Source organism: Notechis scutatus, chromosome 1 (genome assembly GCF_049901735.1).
Source record: "Notechis scutatus isolate UNSWTSFEM ecotype Mainland chromosome 1, rNotScu1.2, whole genome shotgun sequence".
Lineage (NCBI taxonomy): Eukaryota > Metazoa > Chordata > Lepidosauria > Squamata > Elapidae > Notechis > Notechis scutatus.
In genome coordinates this window covers 277,196,848-277,212,048 of record NC_142009.1, presented here as the reverse complement: position 1 = coordinate 277,212,048, position 15,201 = coordinate 277,196,848, and the positions used below count along the sequence as shown (strand labels likewise).

Below are 15,201 nucleotides of genomic sequence, written 5' to 3'. Positions count from 1 at the left end.
AACCATGTGCTTGGTGGTTCTGCTTCATCAATCAACCATCTTTCCAACCAGCCTCCATGTTTCCAGGGCTTTTTTCCCCCAGCTTGGAACTGAACCAGATGAATATTTCTTCCAACATGTCTTAAGTACTACACCCAGCTGGCTCTCAATAAAGACTGCCAAAGACCCATATTTATTTTTTGAATTCTCCCTACCACTTCTGTATGCCTTTCTAAATTAAACACACTAATCTGATGTTGGCATTTCAGGGGCCAACATCAGATTGCCTATTCCCATCTTCTATTATGTTTGCGACTGCTACGATTACAGTCACCTTTCAGCGTTAAGTGCTCAGTGACCTAACCTAGTCAAAATAGTAACCGCTTCTATTTCCTCTACATAGGAGCTAAGAAAAGGCCTCACACATTCTTCTGGAAACTGGTTTGAAAGAGCTGCTCCTCACCCAGATGAATCTAGAAAGACTTGCGGGTGGGGTGAAGCACTGGTTATCAAGACAAGTATAGCCACTCCTTATTAAAACTGAAAGAATTTCCCCTTAAATTAGGAAATCCTTTGTAGGAAAACTGTTAGCCTGCTTTTTTTTGGGGGGGAAAGCAAGTTCTAGGACATAAATGACACTTTGGTGAAGTTGATTTTTTTTTTTCTTCACGCCCAAGACTCCTCCATCCATTAATCAGATCTCAAGCCATTGTGGAGACTATGTGGATATATGTGGACAAGCCACAGCTCTCAGGATTTCTGCATCTCAGCGGTTGAGATACACTGCATTTGCGGGCAGCAAATGTAAAGCAGGCAACCATAAAAATGCTTTAAGGGTCCCCAAATACAATCCTCACGATACTAGACGCTGTACTGTAAGGAGGAGGACACAGTAATAAAAAAAACAACAGCAACCGCATGTCACCACGTTAGGAGCCAAGGAAACCCCCTAATATAATCGTTCAAAGGGGTCCAAGCCAATTTGACCTCAGCTAACACATGAGGGAAGTATAACCGGCGCTGTGCTCCGCATTCCGTAGTTTTCGGGGACAAGGGTGAGAGAATCGCCCGCGCGATGACGCCAGAAGGGAGATGGAGGGCGTGAGACTCGCTAACAACGGCCCGAAACGCCACCGTCTCCCTCTGCGCAGATGCAACGATAGAGGGGCGGGGCGGGAAGGGGGCGGGGCAGTTCGGGATGATAAAGAGGAGGGGAGGGGGCGTCGCGCGTTCCTGTCAGTTGCATCGCCTGGAGCTCGCGCGACGTCCGCGCAGCTGATTGGTTCCGGCGCCGGCTCTAGGCCAAGCGACTGGAGCTTTCCTTTGACGGTTCGCGAAGCGGCTGCCATGGGCTCTCGGGCGTCTACGCTGCTTAGGGACGAAGAGATCGAGGAGATCAAGAAGGAGACGGGCTGTGAGTACCGATTCAAAAAAACAATTAGCGGCGGCAACGTCGCCAGATGCAGAGCGCTGACCTTCGCCTTTGGCATTGTGACCGGGCGAATTTCTTTTCCTTCGTGGCTGAATACCTTTCATTTGTCCCGGCATGAGCGAGGCAAACGAGCCCTTCCGCGTTGTCGCCTCCTCGGACGATCCGGAGGGGCCGGATTGAGCGGGGTGGCGCTGTGATTTCTCCCGGTCGTGACCATCACTCGCCTCGAAGCCCTCCCTCGGGTCTCCGGGTCACCTTGGGCTCAATGCGGGACCACCCAGCTGCCTCTCCCGCTCCCTAGCCCGAGCCCTTTGCTCAACGAGGGCCGGTATCGGTCGTCTGCGCGACCCAGAGTATCCAAAAAAATTAAAAATAAATAAAAGGCCCGGCTCATGGAACAACGAAGTGTCTTCCTATGCCTTAGATCCGGTCACAGGACATCGAGAGAGCTTGGCATTTGGGGGAAGGCTAGATATCTGGCCGCGTTAAAATGCATCCCGGGTCCTTGAGTCGGCAGAAATCTTGTGCCGGCAGGGAATTGGTGGCTCCAATGGTCATTCCTGATTTTGCTTCAGGGGCAGGTAGGGCCTCCTGAATGGGGACTGTCCTGTCCATTTTAATGTAGAACAAGTTAAGAAAACCAATTGGTGGATTCCTCTTGCTTCATTTCCTGTTTTATCAAGTGTCACCTCGCCTGTCTGTGGAGAAAAACAATCGCCGATCCCTTTCCTTAATAATAGGGAGAGGAGCAGGATAGTCCAAGTACAGGTGGGGGCTTTAAACGGTGAGTTTTGCACCTATTAAAAGTTGCCCAACTACCAGGTCCTAGTATTTTGAGCCTGTGTAAAGTTTCAGTCAAACCAATTCGAAAGGTAAGACTTGAAAAGAGCACACTACACCTGTGTCCAAAAATAGCCTAGCTAGCAGGTCACAGGTGCGGAGGGAAAGGCTCCCAGCAAAGCAGGAGGGAATTCTTCTGGTGCTCCTGGCTCAGAACAACCTCTCTTCTTGCCTGGGGCTTGTTATCAGTTTCTGAAGATGGGCTCCTGAAAGATCAAGCCAAGAGATTGGAGACAAGGCAGATGGAGGCATAAGGATGAAAGAATGAGTACCGCTGGGGAAAAGATGATAAGCCGCATAAGAAGGAACTGGGGCAATTGTCTGAGAAGGTTGTAAATGTGAGAATTGTGTGAAAAGGACAAATTGAGATGAACAAAAAGTATCATGAGAACAGATACACGTTTTCACACATGCCCTGTATAAGGGTGTTGTGGTGATTTTGTAAATTGAGCATTTCCAGCAACTGAAAGTGGACAGAAGAGAAGATAGGAATAGCCAATGAGAACATGAATATGCAGCAATCTCCTTCCTCTTGGTAAACCCAATCTATTTGTGATTGCTTTGCATGTTTGGGCTTGGTTCCAAGCAATGGTGAAAAAAGGGCTTCCTATCCCAGAGCGAATAAGGGAAATATCTGATGCAATAAAAGAATGATGCAGCAGGTTGGTATCACAATGCTTCCATGTTCTTTTTGCCTTCTGATGTGACGATCCTGGAACTCAGAAGGGGCTGGCTGCCAAACATTTCCACTGTTTCAACCCTCCCCATATGACAGTTGTGGTTATAAAAACAACCACAAAGCTGGTTCTCTCAAAGGGAATGCAAGTTCTGTTTTGTAAACAGAGGTCTAATGTTTTTTTTTTAAAAAAAGAGGATTACATTAGAGTATATAAGGATCTTGTGTGAGATCCCACAAATGTTTGGAAAGAATCTGTCACATGTACAGACTCTACAGAAGTCAGGTGTCCAGTCTTTTTCCAAGCCAAAATAGCATTAAGAGTCAGGATAAAGGAAAAGGGCAAGGTTACAGCAGGCTTAGGTAACTCATAACAACTGGGTGGATCTTAGCTTAACAAAATTATCCAAGCACATTGTCACTGAAGTTTTCCACATGTGCCCATAGCAAAAAATTGAGCTGAGAAAAGGAAGAAAGCACAACAGAAAGCACAACTTTAAAATTGGAATTATTAAGTATAATTTTAAGTTTGCCTCATCTGTGGCCTGGAAATGAAAAGAAGACAGCATCATGGGGGACGTAGATTTTTTTTTTTTTAACCAATATATATTAATACTGTAGTTAAGATGACATGAGAATGAGCCCTTTGTTGTACAGATGCCAAATTATGTTTATATAAATACCCCCTACTATGAAAAAGTACCCCCCCTTGCAGCCAAAGGATATTACTTTGTGTTTAACAAAAAAAATAGTTTTTTTCTATTAAGTAGTTTCAATTCTTTATTGTGTTATTAGAGCAAGTATAGCAGTTCAGTTACTCATCCAGTCATTTTAGAATAAGGGAATATAATGTCATGGGAACAATTCTGGAAGGTTTTTAAAATTTGTCTTTTGTTTTTTGACATACGGTCAAAAAATATATGAACATAGCTGTAAATTATTCTCCCATTGCTGAATTATTGTCACTTGGAGATTTTTCATTGTTCAAGAATCGTATTTGTAATATTGGATAAATATTCAAATCATTTTAACTTTTTGTTAGGATTTTTATGCTGCTTTATTATAAGCATTGATGAACCTCTAAAAATATTTCTGTTTGGTGGCTTGTAGTGATAATGGAGCATATTTCATTCTCATTGATTTATTAGTTAATCATTAAGAAAAGATTGTGCTTTTGTGCATATTTTAACCTTTGTTAAGACCATTATTTGTAACTGTGATATCCTGATCTTTTTAAAATGATGAATAATCATAGAGTTGCCAATTCAAAATTGATATTTATATGAAGTACTTTTTCTTAGATTGTATGCAATGTAATAATTTATAACTACGGTAAGTCTAACAGAATAGTTCTGTAAGTACATACTGGAAAGTAAATACCATAGAATGTAATTTTAGTCATACAACAATATATTAATCTTATATATTCTTTCATTTCTATTTCTCTTCCATAGAATTAGATCTATTACTTTAGTCTAGAAATATCTGCTTTTATATATGTAAAATGCATGCATACTATTGGCATATTTATAAATAGTATAATTTATCCTTGACTTGTCGGAATAAATAAAGCACAATTAGCAATATATATATATAATTTGGATTTTTTGCCTATAGTCCAACTACTAGCTGTAGTCCAAAGACTGATACTATCTCTGTGCTAAGGCGTATAAACGGAAAAAAATAGTGCAGGTTTTAGCATAGTTTTAATAATTTAATATGCTGTACCTTTAACTTAAAATATGCTGCAGCCTTTATCTTATGAAGATGAACAACCCGATAACATTGTAATTTCCTTTTTATAGTTAAGGAATTAAAACTAAAAGAGCAAGTTGCCTGGGGCCTAGTTTTGTGGAAGAGTTGGGTCCCAATGTGGATTGTCTGTTCTCAAAAAGAGTGGGGTTTATTAGGCAATGCCATCTTATAATAGAGGAAAGACAAGTTATATAGTTTGAAGTTACTTGCAAATGTTCAGTGTTTTGTGCATGTGTGTGACAAAGTCTGACAGTGCACCAACGTGCTTACCGTCCTTGTCCTATTGTTTCTTTTATTTTTCTTATATGTACCCATTTCATATATTCATAACTATGTATATACTTATACATATTATCTTATAAACGATTGACAAATCAAAATAAAAAAAATGTTGGAGAAGCCAATTGAGCACTTTAAGGTAACAACCGCCATACTGAATTAGATGAAGGTGCTTTTAATGCAGATTTTTATTCCAACTGTTAGTTCTAACTTGAAACCTACAATTTGTGTTCCTCAGTAGTTGAAGCCTTTTAATAATTAAGTGAAATACTACCTTGATTATTAAATATCAATGATAGCTAACTTACATTCACTGAGTAGTATAGGGTTGCTTTGTCATAAAAATATTAGAACTCAAAACAATGATTTATAACTCAATAGTGTCCTTGTATAATAAAGACTGATACCAGCCTCTGTGCTAGGGATGTATAAATGGAAAATTTTCTGTTACTGTACTTAGGATATCAAAAACAAAATCAATAAATAACACTTTGGAGTTTGGTGAAGTGGATGTATCTGTTGCTTAATTGATAATGGGGTAGGTTAGGACTAATATTTTCAGGGCTTCCCTATGGAGTCAGTTTGTATTTGCAGCTGTTTCAGTGTTGATCTTGTTTCAGAACAGCTAATTAGACTTTACCTTTTCATTTTTTTAGTCTTAATTCCTGCCTCACCTGCTCTCACAAACAAATTTTCATACTCTCTCCTCCTCCTTAAGACTTCTCTTCTAAACCCGCTCTCAGAGACCTATTGCAATAGGAGTAGTTGGGATAAAGAATGCTAAATAATCTCATGGTACAAAAGTTCACAGCTGACAATTCAATTTTCTCAATTAAGATGTTGAACTTCCTGGTTGTGCAGGCGATAATTGATTGTGTACTTTGCGTCTCTTTTTTCCAGTTCTTAACTACAGCAAATGTTAACAGTAATCCTTGGAAACTGTTTAGTATATTTATTATTAAAAAAAACTACTTTAGTTATCATAGGGATACTAAATTAGTACAGATAAATTAACAGCAGACTAGGAAACCCTGTGAACTTGGATTTTTAGAAGATTTTGCAAAGTCTCATCAAAGGTTATGACACATTTGGTTGTTATGCAGTAAAAGATCCAATTCTTGACTGATTTATTCTTCATTTTAATTTTTAAATGAAGTTAGCATTTTTCACTACAATAGAAAATGATAAAGAAACTTTAGGAGCTGGGATTGTAGTATTTTCATTAACAGTCTGAAACTAGGGACTGTATAAGTAATACCAAGGATACAGTAAGGGATCTTAGCATAATTGTTGATCATTGAATATTTGACCAGTGTTATTACATAAAAAACCCTAATTCACAAGGAAAGAAATTTTCTACATTATGATGTAGGAAGATTAAAGATATTGTGAGTTCTAGGCCCATCTTAGTCATGAAGTCTGGCTGGGTGACTTTGAAGCAGTTACTTTCTCAGCCCAACACAGGGTTATTGTTGTGGGGCGATCATAGGCAAAAGAAGGAGTATCAGTATTAAAATCAATATATAAAGAAATAATATATATATTTTAAAATGTTGTCATTCCCTCCAAGGTAAAATTAGGCACCACCCTGGCTTGCCTTATAGAAAGCCCTTAAAATATGGGAAGCGTATGAGGTGGCTGTATTGTATTGAGGTGATTGTTATTCTCCACAATCTTGATTTTTATGTTTTTAATACATATTTTAGCTATGTTTAATTGATTCAATGATTTTTATATTTTCATCATTGTATGCCATTGAGAGACATATTCAGTTATTTTTATTTTTATTTGCTAAATAAATAAATTTATAAAAAAATGACTCACGGGTCAGGACTACTTTTATTGTAACATCTATAGTAAGAAAACTTTGCAAATCTGATTGTGCTTCCCCCTCCCTTTCTCTTCATGTCAGTTAGGGAGAGGTCTGTCTGAGATATTTACTCACACTCATTTCTGGGCATGGGCCTGGAGGCTCTCTGATTGTTGCCTTTGATAGTGGCTCTCCCTTCTGTCCTTCAAGGCTATTATTCTCCAGTCCCTCTACCTATGTACATCTCTTAGATCTCCTAAATAAAATGTGTGATATAAAACTACAACTTAATTAAAATTATTTAAGTATTTCACACAGTATATAGTCACTGTCAACACTGAACATATTTTCTTGGTTTTAAAAGAGAGGAAATTCATAGAGGGTAGGACTATGTCATTATGGAATATATATTGCTGCTAGGATCGGAAATATCTCAGTACAAGTTACTTGGGAACTGGGAGATGGGTGGCATCAGAGGTGGTATTCAGCAGGTTCTGACCAGTTCTGGAGAACCGTAGCGGAAATTTTGAGTGATTCAGAGAACCGGCAAATACCACCTTTGACTGGCCCCGTCCCCATCTATTCTCTGCCTCCTGAGTCCCAGCTGATCGGCTGGGTCTTCTTTTGTTGCTCTGCACAGGAGAACGGAACAGGAAAGCAGGTTAGTGGGGCGGGGAGGGAATGGAGATTTTGCAGTATTCTTCCCCCAGGAGTGGGGTGGAAATGGAGATTTTGCAGTATCCTTCCCATGCCATGCCCATCAAGCCATGCCTATCAAGCAACACCACGCCCACCAAGCAACGTCCACAGAACCGGTAGTAGAATTTTTTGAATCCCACCACTGGGTGGCATATAAATTTAATAAATAAAGTAAATCAAAGAGATGGGCAGTTAAGTATAAAAGAATGAATGAATGAGTGAGTGAGTGAGTGAAAGGTGTTGTGATTTGCAGATTTCCTGTAAGCACCCTATTGGTTTTCTTAACATATTTAATGTTACATTCATCTGGAACTGTCAGAACTTCTGCTACTTAAACTAAAACACCTAGACAATCATTTAACAAGTACCTGAGCTGCTAGTTCTTGGAAGTCATTATTTAGTCAACGTGAGAGCTGTTCCTGTTGATTTGATTTAGCACTGGCATTCTGCAAAGATATGCACAGTAACTCTTTATTGGCATAAATCTATGGACATGGCAATCATTTTTCAAACTGGCACATAATGGTTGCCTACTTGCTTTATATTATGCATAGATATTTTGAATTCTACACATTTATGTTCTGATTAGACAGAATAGAGTGTTCATGGAATAGAGATAATGCTATTCCTTTAGTAATAGAAGTCTTCTTTTGAATGTTTCTATTATGCCAAAATAGACTTATAAGAGTTGAGTATTATTTGCATAGTTTTACTTCCGTTACCTGATAATTTGGATTAGTGGTCTATTGTCAGGGCAAAGTCTTAGAGGAAGGTTCAGAGGATGAGAACTATAAATGGGTTGAAGATTATATTAATATCCAGTAGCATGATCAAGAGGCTCTCTTCTACTGAGAATGAAAAAGTCATGCAAAGTGAAAAGCCAGCATGAGCCACATGGCCCAGACAAGGTGACTCCTCCATCTGAGCAAATGGCTTCAAATGCCAGTTGCCTAAAGGTAGCCATGCAGAAACTCCAACAAGAGGGGATGAAACTGAGTGAAGGAAAGGAGGAGCAAATACATTCTTTAATTCTGCATTTACAATCTAAAGCATATATTTCGAATTGTTACCATCAGGGAGACGTTATAGGTGTCTTGAAATGAGGACTAATAGACTGAGAAACAGTTTCTTTTCCAAGGCAATAATTGTCTTGAATCAAACAGTACATTTGTGATTAATCCTATGTATAAAGTGGCATTTTTAAACCATCTAACTTAATATATGTTTTTTTTTTTTAAAAAACAAATTTTATTTTCAAGACAAACAATACATAAATACACATAAACACAAAACATAAAAGCATAAAAAATCTCTTTTCTGAAAGTTGCTTAGTCCCGGGTTAAAACTCTTGGTACAGACACAAATTCAAATTCATATTCATTTTACATACCATTTCATATCTTATTAACATTTTCAATTTTCTATATGACTTCTCCTCTCCTTTAAATTTTCTCAATTTTATTTTATTTATCTCCTCTCAATTCGTATCATAATATTTATTATTCTTTGTCCGTTCTGTTCCAGCCAACCATTTATTTTTCTTCTTTAAAAAAAAGAAGAAAGACTTCTCCTGTACACTATATGGAGTATGATGCCTTTATCTCTTTCCCCTATATTTATAATACTTAATATAAAACACATGACATACATTGGGATTCTGTCTGGTACATTCTAAAATTATACTATATTATCAAAAATAATACAAATCTATTCATTAGTATTGATATTCATTCATATCTTAAACGTTTAACTCATTGCTTTTCAATTAAATCACATACTTTTATTGGAGCCCTATTTTCCATAATTATTCCCCCGCCACATCACATATTATAGCTCAATATTTCATTAAAATGTTCCTCCTTCTTCTACTTCAAATCTCATTTCACAAAAAAATTCACTAATATACCATATTCTAATCATTAATATTAACAATCATTTATATCTTAGACATTTTATCCATTTCAATTAAATATCATGCCTTTGTGGGAACACTTATGCTTTCCAAAGATTATTACCCCCCCTACATCACAATCTTGAATCATATTTCATTACAGTACTCCCTTTTTCTTAACCAAAAATTTCACTAATTTATGTTAAATATTTTATCACATTTTAAGTTACATATTATTTCTAATTTTCTATGATTACTTCTAAATACAGGTATAAAAATGCAATCTTATGTACCTTTCTAGAATCCCTTTAACAATAAGATTTATCCATTATCTCTAAAAAAACTTTTGATTCTTAACATCTTGCTCCCCACCATTAGGGCTTCTCATCCCTTCCTTTCTCTCTTGCTTCTTCTTCTCCTTGTCCTCTTTAACCCCTTGTCTCTCCACCTCCCTTTTATTCTGCTTTCCTCCTTTCTGTTGTTTCTTAACATAATGTCCCCTTTTCACCTTATTCTTCTCTTTTTGGGCTGTTTTTCCAGATCTTAAAGACCTTTTTTCCTTTTTCTCTTGCTTTTTCCCTTCTCCAATCAAAGTCCTTTTTTCATCAAAGATGGCTTCTTCTTCTTCTTCTTTGTCCCCATCATCCTCATTCTGCTTCACATAAATATAAACCGCCATTTCTAAGTATTGAAAAATAGTGCCAAGACCATCTTTCCCTCCTTGTTTTTCTCTTTCATATTTTTGATATATAAGTTTCAATCCATCCATAGATGATGCCATTTTGTAGAGAAAAAGTTTTTCCAAACAACCACCCAGATGTTTTAATCAGAAGTAATTCTCAAAGGTTCCAAAATCACCAAACAATCCAAACAGACTATTTCTTTTAGATACCTTCTTCTTCTTCACTTTCTCTTTCTGGGGTTAAAGTAATCACAAATCCTTTTCAAATATATTTTTTGGAAGTTTTTAAATGTTTAACAACTCTTTGCAATTCTAGGCAATCTTCTCCTTATTTTCAAATTTTGCTCTAATTTTTTTCACTCTCCCTTCCCACTCACAGCCAAAAAGGTTTTTTGTTTTTTTTCGCTGTCACTTTAGGAAGGAGAGTAGAACAAAGAAAAAACTTTCCCTTTTAGAGTATTCGCAGCTTGTAACTCTCACAAGGAACAATATATACTTAGCAGCCTTCAAGGTTCCAGGTCACTTTCTCCCGTCTTGTCCCGGTTAGAAGCAACTTTCACTTTTCTTCCAGCTTTCTCCCTCCTGCACCTGCTTGTCTGGCTGCAGCTTTCTTCGTGGCGGCCATTGCTGACCGCCGTTCCTCCGCCTCGGGAAAAGGGGGTTTAGCCGGCTGGGGAGGGGGTTTGCGGCACCCCCAAACCCCTTGCCGGATCCCCCCTGTCTTCAGCTGCCTCTACGGGGCAGCTATAACCCCCAGATCCAAATGGATCGGGGGAACCTTGGCGGCGAACGCAGCAGGGATCGCGCGGTCGCGAATCCCTGCCGCCGCCGAAAGCTTGCAAACCGGAAGTCCTCTAACTTAATATATGTTTTAAATAGGTTTTAGTCTAAGTTTTTAATTATTACTATTATTACTTTAATTATTTTAATCTTTAAATACTCTGTAGTATGATTGTGATGTGGTGTTTCCTCCATGCTACCACTATACACTGCTAAAATCTAAGGTAGCCAACCATAGGAAAGGATTTTGAAGATATGAAAGGGTTGCAGGTGACAGGAAAAAGTCTTATTGTTTTACTATATCAGTTTAATAGGTAGTTTCCACCCAGATTTTTTTCCATTAACTTTCCTTCCTTTCGTAGGTTAAATACTTTCTGAAATTCTAATAACCTTCTGTTTGTTGAAGAATTGCTTCTTCATTATAATTTTATTTCCCAATGTTTATGCACGGCAAACAACAATTGTTTCTGGGAAGCAGTGATTGGTTCAAGGAAGGGCTGAGAATCCATTTGTGTGAACTGCCTGAAAAAAAAGCAGTGTGGTGTCTTCAACAGAGTTCCATTGATAAGGAATAAAACTAAGCCAAAGGAGCTATTTCGAAATCAATATAGCAGCAAAGGAAGGGAGAATGTATTTTGAGTACTGTGCTTTTCTAAACAGGAAGACTGAAGAAAACATTAGGAATCATAGAATTTCCAAATTTGTCTAGATAATAATGCTTTCAAACGTGGATTGCAAACATGTTTTTTTTAAGTTACAACTAAAGTAAATAAATTTGTTAGCTTTATGTTCTGCAAGAGCAATTTTAAGATTTCTTTGTAAATTTGGAATATTACAAAATCCAAGTTTTGAAGTGCTGTAAAATAACTCTTAATTGTTGTTGGTATTTATGTTTAAGACTGATTTTTTTCTTTTTCTATAGTTTCTCATAGTCAGATTACTCGTCTATACAGTCGATTTACTAGCCTGGACAAAGGAGAGAATGGTACCCTAAGGTAAGTAGTTATTCTTTTAGCTTTCTAATTATGCAAATAGTCTTTGCCATTTCTTCCTGAAATAATTCTTCCAAGTTCAGATTTTCTTCCCTATGATCTATCCCTAACCTGGTCTTCAGGCATTACAACCTTGTACCCATCACCACGATGACAAAATCCATCCATCCACCTTGCTACTGCTGTTTTTCTCTTCCATCTTTCCAGCACTAGAGCTTTCTCCAAAGAGCGAAGCCTTTGCATAATGTGTCTAAATTATCATAAATTGAACCTGGTTAGTTGTGCCTTGAGTGATTTGTTCAATGATCCATTTGCTACATTTTCTTGGCTGTCCAGGGTATTCTTAGGGAGTTTTCTCCAAAAGTGTTGACGCAGGTAGTCCTCAGCTTACAACCACAATTGAGCCCAAAATTTACATTGTAAAGGGAAAAATTTGTTAAGTGAGTTTTTCCCCATTTTATGACTTTTCTTGCCACATTTGTTAAGTGCACTTGTTAAATTAGTAACACGGTTGTTAAGTGAATCTTGTTTCCCCATTGACTTTGCTTGTCAGAAGGTTGCAAAAGGGGATCCCATGACTTTGGGACACTAATTTTTATACATGGGAGTCAGTTGCCAAGCATGTGAATGCAAATGTAAACCACAGAACCATGGGGATGCTACAATGGTCATAAGTGTGAAAAATGGTCATAATACACTTTTTTCAGTGCCGTTGTAACTTTGAACAGTCACTAAATGAACCGTTGTAAGTTGAGGACTATGTGTATTCTTTCCATCCTGCATCTTCAAAGTGCAACTTTATCTGGTGAAATCTCCAGCCAGAGAGAGGGAAGATGTGAAGAGGTTGGCTAGCTTAGAGTCCTTGTGTAGCAGGAAGTGACAAACTATATCCCCCAGAATTCCCCAAACTCAAAGTCAGTCTGGTGAAATCCCTGTAAGTAGGTGAGCAACATCAACTTTGATCAGCTCATGGTGTTGTTCTGGTTCTTTGTGCTTGACTCTTTCAATTCCATGAAGTGTCGTAAAGAATACTATTGCTTGAAATATTCTAATCTTTGTAGGTACATATTACAGCAACTTTTCCAGTGCTTTCATGGTTGGTTTTCCAAGTGTTACTCTGCAGTATGTTTCTTGACTGTTTGTTTCTTTATGTTGGTTAATTGAAAATGAAGTAGATTTTGCACAGAACTATGCTGAATATTTATTTCAAATGCTTTTATTTATTTATTTTTTATAAAAAAAATATTAATTTTCAATAAACAAACATACACAAACAAAAACACAAAACATGAAAAGATAAAACTTCTTTTTGGAAAGCGACTTAGTCCCGGGTTACATCTTTTTGTACAGACATAAATTCGAATTCATGCTCACTTTATATACCATTTCATATCATATTTACCATTCTACATTTTCTATATAGCTTCTCCCCTCTTTTCACTCCCTTAATTCTATTTTATTTATTTCATCTCAATTTAAATCATTATGCTTATATCTTTTGTCTGTTCCAATTATCTATTATCTTTTCTCATTAACACAAGATTTCTCCTGTAATCACTGATTGAAGTATGACGCCTTTATATCTTTCCCCTAAATAACACTTAAAATAATATATAATTTCCATTCAGATCCTGCTTAGTACATTCTAAAGCTACATACCGTATTTGCCGGCGTATAAGATGACTTTTTTGCCCTAAAAAACATGCCTCCAAGTGGGGGGGTCGTCTTATACGCCGGTAAATACATTGTCACTCGGTGCAAGAGCGACGGGGGCGGAGCTCCGCAACTTGCGAAGCCCCTTCAAGCCCAGCCGGAGTCTCTCTTCCTCCTCCTCCCACCCACCCACCCACCCTCCGCCCGGCTCGGGGCTCTTGCGGAGGCCAATCTGGAGGTGGGGTGGGGGTGGAGCGGGAGGGTCTCTGGCGGGGCCGCTTTGCCCAGCCAGCCCCGACCCGCGTAATGGCCTGGGGAGTGGGGGGAGAGAAGGTGGTGGGGGTGGACTGTGGCGCCCCTCCTTCTGGGCAGCGGGGCGGGGGCGGCAATTTGCTCCTCCCGCTTCTCCCTCCCTCTTTGAAAGACCGGGAGGGCTGTGCTTGGGGCGGGGGGTGTCCTCAAGAAGTTCCTGATGGGACCCCGCTGGGCAGGGCCACCCGGCTCCCGAGCTGCTTTCCAGGGTCCCCTTGGGAAGAAAAGGGTCCGTGGGCGGTGGAAGAAGGCGAGCGCCCTCCTCCCGCCCCCTGTCCCGTCCCGTCCCTCCTCTTGTCCCCTCCTCCCCTCCCGCTTAAGAGAGAAAGATCTGCCTCCCCTGCACCGAGCTTCCACCCGGCGCCGCGTCTCCCGGCCAGCGCGCTTGCGACTTGGGAACCGGCCAAGCGACTTTAAAACCGAGCGGAGGCCAGAGATAGCCGGAATTACCCTCCACACCACACACACACACACACACACACACACAGAGAGAGAGAGAGAGGCAGGCTGTCCATCCCCCACCCTTGGAGTCCCGATGGCACGCACGCGGGGCTGTCACAAAGAAAGGGAGAGGAATTGAGTGCCAGCCTGAGAAAGGCGAAGCTGCCTCTCTAAAGCATTTTGGTGGCTTTGTAAGTTTGGGGGAAAGGGGTTGGGGGTGTCAATCAAGAATTATATCCAGAATACCCCAAGTGTTACAACTTACCGTATTTGCCGGCGTATGAGATGACTTTTTTTGCCTTGAAAAGCATGCCTCCAAGTGGGGGGGTCGTCTTATACGGCGAGTATATAACAAAAACTATATTTTGAGTGGAAATGTTGGGGGCTCGTCTTATACGCCCAGTCTTATACGCCGGCAAATACGGTACTATATTTTAAAATAAGAAAAAATAATAAGTTTATAATATAATTAAAACAATAATCCATAGCAAATTAAACTCTATCGTTAAGTCTTAAACATTTTACATATTCCTTTTAATATTTTATCCCATTTTATAATCATATAATGTTCCAGTTTTGTAACATTATTCCAAATACAAATACAACAATACAGTCTTATGTACTTTTGCAGAATCTCTTTTTTAATTATATTTTTACACATTATCTCTAAATAAATCCTGTTTCTTTACATCTTGTTTCAAACCTTTGTAACTTCTCTTCCCTTTTTCCCTTCCTTTCTTCTCCAATCTAGCCTTTTTACCCCCTTGTCTCTTGATCTCCACCCTCTTGATCTCCACCTTCTTCTATATTCCTCTTTTCTGTTGCTTTCTGACATTGTATCGATTTTTCACCTTATTTTTCCCTTTTTTGGTTGTTTTTTTAAGTCTTAAATTCTCTTTCCCCTCTTTCCCTTTTCTTCCCCAACTAAAGTTGCTTGTTCATTAAAGATGGCTTTTTCTTCATCCCAATCTTCTTGTTCT

At 38.9% G+C, this 15,201-nt stretch overlaps 2 protein-coding genes across 4 annotated transcripts in view; one reads left to right on the top strand and one right to left on the bottom strand.

Moving 5' to 3' along the window:
- EXD1 (exonuclease 3'-5' domain containing 1) overlaps positions 1–1,125 on the bottom strand; it is a 34,570-nt gene extending 33,445 nt beyond the window's left edge. Inside the window, exon 1 of one of the 3 annotated variants that reach the window (XM_087951687.1) lies at positions 967–1,125. Coding sequence is in view for 1 of the 3 variants with exons in the window: in XM_087951686.1 (XP_087807812.1) it covers positions 977–1,012 (36 nt within the window). In the remaining 2 variants the exon portion in view is untranslated. The remainder of the gene's footprint in view (positions 1–966) is intronic. The other 2 variants (XM_087951688.1, XM_087951686.1) reach the window with 2 other exon arrangements.
- Positions 1,126–1,208: 83 nt separating this feature from the next.
- Positions 1,209–15,201, top strand: part of CHP1 (calcineurin like EF-hand protein 1) — a 30,576-nt gene continuing 16,583 nt past the window's right edge. The window contains exons 1-2 of the mRNA XM_026664590.2: positions 1,209–1,393; positions 11,746–11,818. Coding sequence (XP_026520375.1) covers positions 1,327–1,393; positions 11,746–11,818 — 140 coding nt within the window. The 5' untranslated portion in view covers positions 1,209–1,326. The remainder of the gene's footprint in view (positions 1,394–11,745; positions 11,819–15,201) is intronic.